Genomic DNA, 13,068 nt, shown 5'->3' on the forward strand with positions numbered 1-13,068 from the left:
AGACTAGGAGGCAAGGGGTCCACAGGCTGCTCATGTTGGTCATTCTGAGAAGGCAAACCGAAACAAAGCAGCAATACAGAACTTACAGATCCATACTTTATACCAGCGAAGAATGCATGCTGCTCTTGGCACCAGAGAGCAGAGTTCAATGATCAAGGACAAGACTTCTCAGTACAGAAGCAACTCAATTGCAGATACCAGTGAAAAAACTGGATTAGGCAACCAGCAATCAGTCCAGGTCAATTCTTCTACTTTTAATAACTTAAATCTGTCCTCATCCCTCCTTACTTTTTTTAAGTACTATTATAGACTTTGTAAGTCACAAAATCAACTGTTAAGGTATTTTCACTTTTTTTTTTCCTGGACTTTCTCAACAGACTACCTCAGCATTACTTAGATCAAGGGTCTTAAATGACTGCAGTAAGTCTCAGCACACGGCTCATGTGTCTAGCTTTCAGCTAACAATAAATCTCCAGAATAGAGCAGACTGGAATCATAGGCCCTTCTTTAATACGTGTATTTTCAGTTGAATGGCATACACAAGTGCAAATTCATTAAGCCAATACATATCCATCAACTTTTTTTTCCCTAGCTTTTATGATGAAATGTGTGGGAAAATGAAGGGAAGAACTACCAGTAAAAAATTATATATGAAGAATTAAGATCCAACTACTGATCAAAAGGAACCTGACTTCATAATGGAACTTTTATGTCTTTAAATTATAATGGATGGAGAGACTTGTGTTATGACCTTCCTTTAAACTGGAGACCCATCCAAAGTATCTTGGCTCCACTAAAGACATTAAGTATCTCACATGAGACCACACAGAGATACTCCCTGCTTCAGTTACCCAAGAGTGTAACAGGACAGAGAAGTGCTTCCCTACTTGTAAATGATGGTTATAGGACAAGCCATTAGCAATTAAGATACTACAGCATGTAAGTAACTTCAGAAGGCATGTTTTCCCCTTCCCCAGTTACTTCTCTGCTGAACTAAACTCTTCTTCATGCTCATCTGAACAGTATCTGGATTCTTGATTTCACGTATTGCCCTTGGGTGTTTATCCTCTACTTAATGTTACATTAGTGCAATTATTTATAATTACTGTAAATAATTCAAATGCAATTATAGTAATTGCATGATTCCAAAGTATAATAAATAGTGAGGGAATATATACAATAAAAATAGCAATTAATCACCAAGAGCTCACAATGAAATTCTCTTGTGGTGCTAAAATGAAAATCTAGTTTTCCACACACCTTCAACTGGCAGATGTTACATTTGCTAAATGACCATGGATCTGCTTCCTTCTTCCTTTGGTGTCTTCAGCTATGAATGCAACTATACCGTCTGACACCAGTGTCATTCACAAACCATCTTTTACTCACACTGACAGTAATTTGGTTGACCTTCCTCTGAGCAAGAGAGTTGTTATCTGTCCCTAACTAAATTCAGCCTGTCTGCAATTACTTGTGTACCAGCTTGATCATACAGGCAATCAATCAAATACTATGTAAGTGCAAACATGGTCAGTGCCAGCACATAATGTAACTGTTTTTATTGAATAAACTCAGCTCAAGTTTCTTTAGTCTTTCTGATTGCCCCCTTCTTTTGCTTGCACAAAACAAAATACCTTTTTCAGCTCCATTTCAGCAAACTTATGGATATATATATACATACACACACATGGAGGGGGGTGAAAGGGGGTGAGGAAGAGACAGGGGCTGGGGGGGACAAAGAGAGATTGCCCACATATGCATGAAAGTACACACCATCATTGCCAGACTGGAAGGTCTGAAAAGAGGAAATTATTATGCAGGAGTTTAAAAAACATCTCCCACATGATCTTTGTGCAGAGAACAGAACAACAGAAAAATCCTTATCCCAACACAATACAGCTAGTTTCTCAAATATGAGTGGGTAGCTCATGGAGGAGTTGGGTTTGCAATCCCTTTGGGGCAGGCTAAGAGCCAAACAGAAGATAACAGAGCCAGATGTGTCCTGTGGGTTGACTGCTAGGAATGGCACCTCCTCCTTTCTTTTACTTTTTTAAATTGTTGAGAAAATCCAAGTTTCAGATGGAAGTACTCCTAAAACAATGCATTCTTTGTGAAGGAAGAAATGAGCTGGACACAAGGACTGTTGAAAGCACTGTAAGTAATGGCCAAGCTATAAATCCTGTAGAACAATTAACATTCTGCTTTGGACTGACATGGCTCCTCTATCAAAAAACCAAATAGCTCCAGAAACCAGGCATCTTGTTCAGAACAGTGGTAGTGAACCTTGCCAAGTAGCACTTCATAAATGGAACGTTTTACCTCTTCCCTTCCTCAGCACCTCTGCAGAAAAGACAAGTGCACCACAGCTCTTCCCCACTCAGGTTTATGGGCTGCTTTTTTTGGTACATTTCTCAACCAAGTAGGCAAAAGGGCCACCCAGCTATTCCCTTCCTGGATTTCGGCATACCCCAGGAGAAGCTCAGTGATACAGCTACTTTTCTGCACAGAGACAGCATTTGACATCTCTAGTTTGGTTTCCTCACTAATCTTTGTGTCCACTTCTGTTTTGTCTTCAGAGTTCTGAGTTTGTCCTTAGCACCACTATGACAGCACTTCCAATACTGCCAGGCTGGAAGCTCAGTAAGGCTGTAGCAACTATACTTAAGTTTAAAAGAACTCTACCAACACCATCCACTAGTACTGCTAGATGCAACCAGAAACACTTATTGGAAGAAAACAGGCATGGTTTCTGAAGTGCAAAAGAAAAAAATTTTTTTAAAACAAGAAATCTTCATCTGGCTTCCATTTGGTTTTGATGAACTCTGGAAGTTATTCTCCACCTACTCAGTGCTTTGTTTTTCTAGTAATGAGGAGACAGGGGAAAGAAAAAAAAAGTTGTATTTCCAGATGAGAGATTTTCAAGTCAATCGAATTAAGTTTGTGCTGTATTTTTTGATAAGTTAAATCTGTGTGCTTGGATTTAGCAAGAAAATGAGTAAGCTGTTTCAGTTCACACGTGGAGGTCATCATTATAATCCATTTCTTTATAGAACAAAAGCTGCATTTTCACTCATATCAGATCAGAAACTAAAACATAATGCACAATCAATTTCCCTGGATCAAAAGCAAAAGGGTACATCTTTTGTCTGAGAATTTTTGCTGGGCAGCTACATTAGTAATTGATATTCCAGAGAACGGTAACCAACACTAGAATTTCTTGTTAAAATTAAAAGCAGCTTCACTTAGCCTTAGAATCTTTTATTCAGTTTACACCACCTACCATTTTTGCTTCACCTGACAGAGCATATAGTCTAATTAAACAGGGAGTTTATCAACATCTAAAATTTTGTTCAGCATTTCCAATTATTTCCTGTTACATACAGTTAAGGTGATCCTTGGTGATCTTTTAAATTCATTCCAAGCCTTTATTCATGTGGCATGTATTCTTTTGGCAGAGACAAAGGCTGGAATTTTGCAGGATACAACTGTAATATTGTAACATAAAAGGTTAACCCGTGACAGTCTATCACATTGCACAAGTCAAGTTAAAATCAGAGACCCTTGTAGTAGGAAACCAAAGCCCAGACACCTGTTAGCTAAATCTCTTTAAAAGATGAAATATCTCTGCAAAGGTCTGTCCTTGGTGTTCACAGATCATCAATTGGAACTTTGTGAATAAACACACAAGGTGCAGGATTTCAATTACTAGAGGACTGGGAAGCAGGCTGCCAGGCATGTACAACTTACAAAGATTTCAACTGGGCTTTAAATAGACTATGCATCCTTTTGAAGGATGAGTGCCATGGTTTGCGGCAAAGAGTAACATGGTGAGTTAATTCCTGCTTTATGTTTGGAAGAGTTTGACAACTCTTTTGTCACACCAAAAGAATTTTATCAAGCAACTTCCACAAATAATTCTTGAAGTAAAGACTCTTAAGGTCTAATGTGTTTTGAGTATGAAACTTAAAAAACACTCATTAGTTCACATGACTCACACCAGGTTTTACCACTTCTATTTCTGCTGGCTAAGTCAGTTCCTAAATACTGTGTTCCGAGTATCACTTGACTAAAAGCAAACATTCTGTAATATTTATTTAGAATAAATTACTTCTGCAGTCAGCCCTGCCATAAAGCTCATTCACCAAGATGGCCACAGAAAGTGAGTCATAAAAGAGACAAAAAATAAATTTAATTGGGGGAGAATATTAACATGAAGCTATTTATTAATTTAATAATTATCTTCAAGACATAAAGATGGAAATGAATAGCTGAAAATATCCACCCTTGGTACGTGAGGAGAGCAAAATATCCGATCTATGCACATGAAGTGGAAAAATATTTCACAACATTTGTCCTAAGCCAACAATAAAGCCCCGGCAATTATAATTTTGGATGACCACGGTATGGAAAACTGACCTTGACATTAATGACTTTCAAAGACTTAAAGCAAAAATGTTGGCATTTTTCAAAGACTGCAAATATCTAAGGTATTAGGTGGCTACTCTCCAACTAGGAGCACATCTCTCTTGCTGAACCATCTCTACATTCGTGAACTTAGCATGATTTATCAGCTATCTTAAGTTAGATACTGATGGTAACATTCTGAAACCCTTAAGTTCATAATAAATGCCTTAGCTCTATGCTGCTTTTTTCTCCATATAACAGCTATTCTATCCATTGAAAATTCTCTAAGATTTTCACAGTGACTCAACAGAACTTGACCTCCGTGAGTACCAGACAAGTCTTCTGTCCTCTCCAGGAAAGACTTCTGCTCACCGTATTTACATCCTTAAATATGCTGGTAAAATGAGACACGTCCTTATGTGTGCCCCACCCCACCCCAGTTGTCCCAGTGCTAAACTGGGCTCAAAACATCATCTCAGAGGAAGCTAAACCCAAACATTTAGATAAAAGATGACTGACATAACTTCTAACTTATTAGAAAGACAGTTCACTCAGAATCATAATCCTGCCTGGTAGCTTCCTGCCTTTCTAAGGGTTTGCTGTTTTGCAACTGGAGTAAGAGGTGTGTATTTCAACTACACACAGCAGAAGAATAATACAGTGTCAACAGAGGAAAAAAGGACTCTCTGCTTTTCTGAGTTGGTTTTTCTTTTTTTTTTTTCTTTTACCATTACTATTTTTCTTTCATTTGGCCTTCTACTTGTGGCTCCTCAATCTATGAGATTATCATCGGTATAATTAGTACTACATTCCACAGCTCACTTTTCCAGAAATCTAAAAGCTGTGCCCTCAGGGCAGCTGATCCATGCTGTTATTGACAGAATTTGCAACAGCAAACCAGCATACCATTACAGAAGAAGAAATAACCAAGGATTAAATTGCCCTGAATCAAATGTGAGCTGTCTCTCAATATCAGACACCCATTTCACTGAGTCCTCACTAACTTTCTAATACAGAACTCGCTATACATGCCAAGTGGAACTGAAAACAGCTAGAGCCGGTTTGGTTATGTGTGGGGGTTTGTTTTGTTCTGTTTTGTATTTTACTGATACTCTATATTCCCTGAGGTCCTAGTGAAGTGGAGATCAAGGAATGTATCTAACATCGAAAAACAGAGAAGTAAGATGGTGCTATTAAGACATAGCAGGAAATGGGACTGATAACAGAAGTAGAATTGGGAAAGGTTTTGGGGAAGCCAAGAGGGTTGTAAACCCTCTAGGGAAAAGGAGAAAAATAACAAAGAGTTCCACAGGTAATGAATGTGATACAGGTAAATTGAAACACGTTGAGTGGAAGCAGGACAGACAGAACATAAAAAAAATAAAGGAATAATTGATTTAAATTTATCTTCTTTTCTGAAAGTAAAGACTCAAATAACAGAAAACATGAAGAAGATCTATTTTTAGGGATAGGGGGAAGAAAGAAGCATAAGAGCAAAATATCATAAAACCCACACAGTAACTGAAAAACATTTTTGCTGGGTGACAGTTCATCTTGACAAAAATAGGAAAAATAAGTATTCAAGAGCATCCAATTAATAACTTGTACCTTCAGGACCAGGCTTGGAGTGATACAGAAAAAATAATGTTTGCACTGGAACAGTGATGCACAAACATTCATTCCCTGTGGTGCCACACATTATCTGTAACAACGTACGTATGCATGCACTTTCAATCAACTTAGAGAGGTTAGAGGATGAGGACTCTTCAGCCAACTTTATAGCCTGGGGGTTAATCAAACTCACTCACTTAACAAATATTATTTGAGTAAAGATTATGTTTAATTAGTTCTCCTCAGACAATGTGATGTTCCCTAAAAAGAGAAACCTTTCAAAAAGTGATTTTGACTGAGGTCACTTAAAACCCTTTTTTGAATTTACTGATTGATAGCAGCTGAGCCAAATGGACGACTCAGTCTCAGAGAATCCTTAACTCTTGGTTGTTCTTCCCTGACCCAGTGACAAGTGCACACACTGCAGGGAACCTCTTCTGCTTGGCACCCTAGAACTAGGTAGAGCCAGAAGGCAAGTGAGCACACATCAGCCAGACAAACATACAGCTCCACAGCCCTTCAGAGATTCAGACACTGCATCTGAACTGAACTTTGCAGTAATTAAAACAAACAGCAACACCTCTCAACCACCTCAGAAGCAAAATCATATATACTAAGCAATTCAAAAAAAGCAAGGATAAGAGAAAAGAATATTCTAGCCATGACATTTTTTTCAAGTCAGACGATACAGCAGAAAAACAGCAATCAGATCATCTGGTCTATATCCTTTAACTTAAAGACATAGTCCTCAGAGAAAGTTTCAGAAATTACAGGGATATTATTCACCCTAGTACTGAGCCAGAAAGCCATGGAGATACTGGCTGGAGTAATACTTCAATCTCCAAAATTTAGTAGAACCTAAACCAAAAGCTTTTTTGTTAAGATATACTTAAGACTTTGGGGACAAACATTACTTCTGGGGGAAAAAACCAAAATTTGGTAAAAAGCTTAAACAAAGTTGTGTGTAGGAAAACAAATGAACACCACCCCCGCCTCCCCAAACCACACAAACATTTAAAAAAAGAAGTTAAGGATTTTCTAAGAAAATGAAAAGCAAACCAGCAAAAGACTGTTCAACTGTATCAGTGAAAATAAAAAAAGAACAAAGGTGTGTAAACAAACTGTGAATATGACAACACTGGAAACTGGAAATTGGGAAGAATAGTGTTAAAGAATAAACTAACAATTTAACCATCAGAACAATAAGGTTCTAGTACAACCCTTATAAAATTGGTGGTGTATTGCGTTTGTGTGGCAGAGTTTTGGCAGCAGGGGAGGGGGCTACAGGGGTGGCTCCTGTGAGAAGCTGCTGGAAGCTTCCCTGGCTCCAAGTCGGACCTGCCTCTGGCCAAGGCCCAGTGCCAAGGACCAGCCCATCAGCGATGGTGGTAGTGCCTCTGGGAGAACAGATTTAAGAAGGGGAACCTGCAGTGAGTAGGGGGATTGGAATGTGAGAGAAACACCTCTGCAAATACTGAGGTCAGTGAAGAAGGAGAGGGAGGAGGTGCGCCGGAGGAGGGGATGCCCCTGCAGCCTGTGGTGAGACGGCAGGCTGTCCCCCCCCAGCCCATGGAGGGGAGCGGGGGAGCAGATGCCCACCTGCAGCCTGTGGAGGAGCTCACGCCAGAGCAAGCGGGTGCCCCCAAAGATGGCCGTGACTCCATGGGAAGGCTGCACTGGAGCAGTCTGTGACTGAAGGACTGCACACCATGGAAGGAACCCATGCTGAAGCAGCTTGTGAAGAACTGCAGCCCACGGGAAGGACCTACATCGAAGTCGGAGAAGTTCGTGGAGAACTGTCTCCTGTGGGAGGGACCCCACAGTGGAGCAGGGGACGAGTGAGGAGTCCTCCCCCTGAGAAGGAAGGAGCGGCAGAGACAAGGTGTGGGGAGCTGACCCCAACCCCCATTCCCCATCCCCCCAGGGAGTGGAGTTGACCTGGGAAGGAGGGAGGGGTGGGGGGAAGGTGTTTTAAGATTTGGTTTTACTTCTCATTATCCTGCTCTGATTTGATTGGTAACAAAGTAAACTGATTTTGTTTTTTCCCAAAGTTGAGTCTGTTTTTTGCCCGTGACCATAACTGGTGAGTGATCCCTCCCTGTCCTTCTGTCTACTCACGAGCTTTTAATTATATTTTCCCCTTCCCATTCCACCGGGGTGGGGGGGAGGAGTGAGCAAGCAGCCTCATGGTGCTTTATTGCCAGCTGGGCTTAAACCACAACAGGTGGGAACCACAGAAAAAAATCATTTTAAGAAAGAGCTTAAGAAGTTCAGAAAGAAAGGTATTACATGGTTTACAAATCCAGTCAACTAGATTGATCCAGTCCCAAACCCTGTATTTCTACAGATCTTCCTATTGCTACAGAAATATTCTGGAAAAGAAGAAGAAAAAAGCCAGTAAGAAAACAAGGCCCCTGAGAAAGCTGTAAGAACAGTGCATTTGTGCCAGAAAATGAAGAGACAGCTTGTACCAGAAACTGTTCCTAAACACGTAGCGCCATACTGGAAGGGCTGGCAACCATTGACATAAGGTTTTTATATCAAAACGTAGCCTAATCTAGGACTCATCTCTAAAGAATCAATAAATGAAGACCACCAATGCCTGGCCAGACTCATGTCTAACTTTTGCAGTTTCTATTGCCACTGACAAATCCATGGATTATTTTGGTTCCTGCAATTCACTGCACAGGTGCTTGACAGAAAACTAAAAAACAGAGGAGCAACACAAGCACATCAGCAACGTAACTTTGTTCCAAGTCTACTGGTGGTAAACAGGCAGGGAGATAACGTGAGGTGGATGAAAACCCTGTGTCCCTAACACTTATGGTCATGGCCAGCATCAGCTGTCAACTTTTATCCCTTTTCCTCCACAGTGGCAACAGCAACAGTTTGCCCCTGAAACAGTCTGTCTCCTCCATGGCCCTGCCCAGTTTCCTCTTTCCTTACTTCCCTGAAGTAACAGTACAACCCTACCTGGCCTCTTTGTCCACCTCACACTGTCAAAGCACAGCAGAACTGTGATGGAACATAGAATACTTCTCTTCAGGAAAAAAGAGGAGTCAGAAAAAAGCTTTGTGTGCAGAGAAAAGAGTCCAGGGCTGCATGGGAAGCAGGGAAAGAGGCTGCGTGCAACTAGAGCTATGAAGAGAAAGCAGAGTCCACAGGAAAGAGGGAACAAAGAAAAGCTGCTTCCTGTTCCTCTAGCTGACCTACCTTCAGCTGAAGATTCCCTTTCTCCAAAAAGAAAACTTTTGGCTCAGAACCTTTAAAATCTGTTCCTATCATCAGGACTGAAGTAGAAAAAGACATGTATTTTCTTGAAACAATTATGCTCATGTCACCATCACCAACACTTAGCTAGACACTGTACCATCAGAGTTCTGTGAATGTCAGCAAGTCCTCCACTATTCAATTTCTTTGGCCACAAAACATACCCAAACTTGGCCTTCCACAGGGCTGTATTTATTGCCATAACCCTTACTGCAACGAAGCACTTACCTGTGGGAAGTCCTTTTCCCCTCAGCCGCTCCCGAATAGCCTGGCTCCTGTCTGGCTGCAATTTTCTCTCCCCATTGCAAGAAAGCTGATCCACCTGCAAAACAGGCAGTAATGCAAAGTCAAATATTGAAAGAGCACCCATTAGTATGAAAAAAGTGTCCGTTACATAAATGCACAAGGTAAGTCATTGCCAAACAGTTAAGTTCAAGTTCAGAGTGGAAGTTTAAACTTTTTTGATAAAAACCAGGTTCATCAGTGAGACCATCCCCTGGAATTAACCCTATTTGAATAATCTATGCATTATTTTTACTACACACTTGGTCTACTTTTTTCCACTAAGTCTAAATTAAGTTCACAAGCATGTAACTTAAATACATTCTACCCCTACAGCAAACAAGATACAGCAACACTTGAAAACCATGTTCTGTGGTTGCAACATGACTGGAACTTGTGATTGGTCTGATGAGTTTTCTGTGTAACAGAAGAACTGTCTTGTACCTGATAGTTTTAGGCTGATACCTCACACAACTTACTACACATGTAAAATCTCATGCATTTGTGAGACGTCTCTTCTTTAGCCCCCCAGGCACATTCCTTTCGTGTGTCAGGCTTAACTACTCCCATTAAATTTTAACTTTTTTTTTTTAATTGCTACTTCCCTAAAAAAAAAAAAATACAATTATTTCACATGTACAGTCATTCAAAGAAGAGTTTATTTGCTACAACAAAGAATCTTTAGTGAGATCTTTTGCTACAGTGGGAATTGGCATAACTTGGACAGTGGCTTAGCTGGGAGGTGGGAAAGAGAAATCAAGCAGCCTTCTATCCATCACAGTTGCAATGCAACTCAATTAACATTAAATAGATTGAATCAGTCCTGTGCCATATTGCCCTTTACAAAGGATATTAACATGGAAAGTGAAAACATTCAAACAGGACCTCTCAGCTGTGCTTCATAGACCACCAAATGACCTCTCTTAGCCTTTGATAAGGCCAATCAAGATTGGATGCATGCTGATCTTGGAATAGCAAGTTGTACTACAGTTCTGAAAAAACAATTTTATGTGCTTTTCTTATTAACTTAAAAATTCCAGCACACATACAGAGCACTAAACATTAAAAACAGCAGGGATGGCTAGCTAAGCTGCATGACAACACAGCAGCACAGCAATGTCATCATTGTTCTGTTAACACTCGGTTCTATCTGGCTATATTGTTCTTGTCTTCTTGCAAAGCCAACACACGTTATGAATTAGGTTAAAAAGGTTACTGGCAGAGGAAATCTAGAAGATTAGCAAAACTTCAGCACTGGATAACCGCCAGTAGTCCCACTCCTTCATTATGAACATGGTATAGCAGACAGGAACACACTTGCTGGATTCAGCTCTCCGCTGGATTTCAGTATATGCATTTGGGACCACTGTTGCTGTCTTTGGCAGGCTGGTCTAGATTAGTCTGCCACACTAACCTCAGACTCCCTCTGAAAGCCTGCTGACAAGAACAAGATGAGGAAAAGCAGAAAAATTGCTAAGCAGAAAGGGCCATTAAGAACTTGGAGACTAATGACTCGCTCTCAACAGTGGTTGTTTCTATAGCTTGTGGCCCAATTTAAGGTTTGGATCTTTTTTTTAATATTTTAATTTATTTCATTGAATCACAGACTAGCTCCACTCAGCAACTACACAAGACTTCAGACATTACAACAAGGAGCACCAGACTGACAAACATAGCCTCACAAACTATACAATGCTTTGTGAAGCTTAGGCTCAGCACTATTTCTGGAGGCCTGTCGTAATCAGCTGCTGCCAAATATTAGACAAATGCTGGGACCTCTCACCTTGTACAAGCACTTCCAAACCAGATTTATGAACAAACTACCTAACAATTAGATCATAACAATTTTTTTTAAAAAAGAAAGCATTATTAAGTCAAACATTTTTCTTGCAATTACAGTGCTGTCTTGCCAGACACCAATTTTTACATTGGCATAACCCCTATAAGATTAAAAAAAGGAGTTTCAATGATATAAAACCAGATAAAATTCAGGACCATCATGGGATATCATTCCAGCAATAATAAACTGCTCATCATTTGTCATAATTATAAACAGAACACAAAGAAAGCAAGTATTGGCCAGAGAACAATCTAACAATATCGACAATTTACCGCCTTCCTTTCTACTCAGAGTCTTGAAATTATTTAACTATTCTGAAGTTATGTTGTAATGGTTTAGGTGAAGGGAGAGGTTGCCTGTCAGGAATAGTAACTTTGCAAGATGAGTTCATGTAGTTTCCTTCACTCTTGAAAAGAGTTCAATGCATTTGTCATCATTAGACAATAACATCCTCCACAATTATCATATCCAAGAGCTGAGCAGAAGTGCAAGAGAATTGGCACACCGTCTAAAAAGTCCCTCTTCCTGTTAATAAGCAACTCCCCAAAAGTCAAGCATAGCTTTAAAAAAGAAAATCCACAGCAATAATTTTTTAAGCATTTCAAGTAGCAACAAGTCTAAGGCTTGCCCCAGAGTTCATCATCTTTTTTGCTCTCCCATTTTTCTCTACTTTTCTTTCAATGAAGACAAACAGTTCACAAAATCAAATTCCTCAGAATCAGCAGTCGTGAATGCATATTCCAGGAGGAATTGTCAAGTGCACAAACTGTTACAAGGGGAGAGACGCAATTCTCTCCTTTCAACACTCATCCTTATCAAAATTGCAACATAGTAAAATAAGAGGAAGAATGACTGCAGAGTGACTCTGAATTAGCACCTTTGCTCTCTTCCTGCTCATCTCTATTATTCCTCAAATGCTGACACAGACTTACCCCAGATAGACTTCCCAGAACCAGTCTGACCAATTGTTTCACATATGAAAAAGACGGGGCACAGTTACTGTTCCTTATGTGGGCACTGCAAGCATCCAGAACAGTCCGTACAGATACACGGGCATAAATGACATCTTCACACATGCCGAGAAGTATGCTGTTGAGATGATCTCCAAGTTTGATAGGCTAGTGACAAACAAAACCAGGAGGGATAGGAAAAGCAGTTTTAATAGTGACTTGTGGTACACACAGAGACAAAAGACATTCAACACAGTAAAATAACTATTCACGAGACTTATTGCCTACATTATCTGCGTGCCAATTTGAAAGTCACCATCTAGGTGGTGAAAAAATAGCAGTTCTAGATCAGGGGACAGGCATTCAGCATCTAGATTCAATTCCTACTCTACAACAATCTGGTCCAAGCAAACTGCCTGAACTGTAAGGTCAGGACACCAACGCCTTCCTTTCTCAAGGGCTTAATGACTAGAGAAAAGGTTCAGAGGAAGTTTTCTTTGTTGTTTTTGAACATTCTGCCAGTCACAAGCATAAAATTCAATCCTCATTACAATCATATTGTAACCCTCTCTCTGCTATGCTCATTTTCTACAGTTCCTCATCTCACCAATATTTTGCAGCAGCTGCGTTAGCATTTCCAAAGTCCAGTGACATCATCAAATAATATCAAGAAAAAAGTAAGGAATAAAACAACAAAGCCATTGGTTAAGG

General features: G+C 40.0%; 1 protein-coding gene across 4 annotated transcripts in view; it reads right to left on the reverse strand.

Annotated features, from left to right (window-relative positions):
• The window catches only part of PTPN13 (protein tyrosine phosphatase non-receptor type 13), a 128,732-nt gene that overhangs the window by 69,642 nt on the left and 46,022 nt on the right, over positions 1-13,068 (reverse strand). For all 4 annotated transcript variants that reach the window (XM_052773046.1, XM_052773065.1, XM_052773056.1 and 1 more), the window contains 2 exons: positions 12,340-12,525; positions 9,514-9,607 (listed from right to left, as the gene is read on the reverse strand). In XM_052773046.1, coding sequence (XP_052629006.1) covers positions 9,514-9,607; positions 12,340-12,525 — 280 coding nt within the window. The remainder of the gene's footprint in view (positions 1-9,513; positions 9,608-12,339; positions 12,526-13,068) is intronic.

This window comes from Harpia harpyja, chromosome 2, assembly GCF_026419915.1.
Source record: "Harpia harpyja isolate bHarHar1 chromosome 2, bHarHar1 primary haplotype, whole genome shotgun sequence".
Taxonomy (NCBI): domain Eukaryota; kingdom Metazoa; phylum Chordata; class Aves; order Accipitriformes; family Accipitridae; genus Harpia; species Harpia harpyja.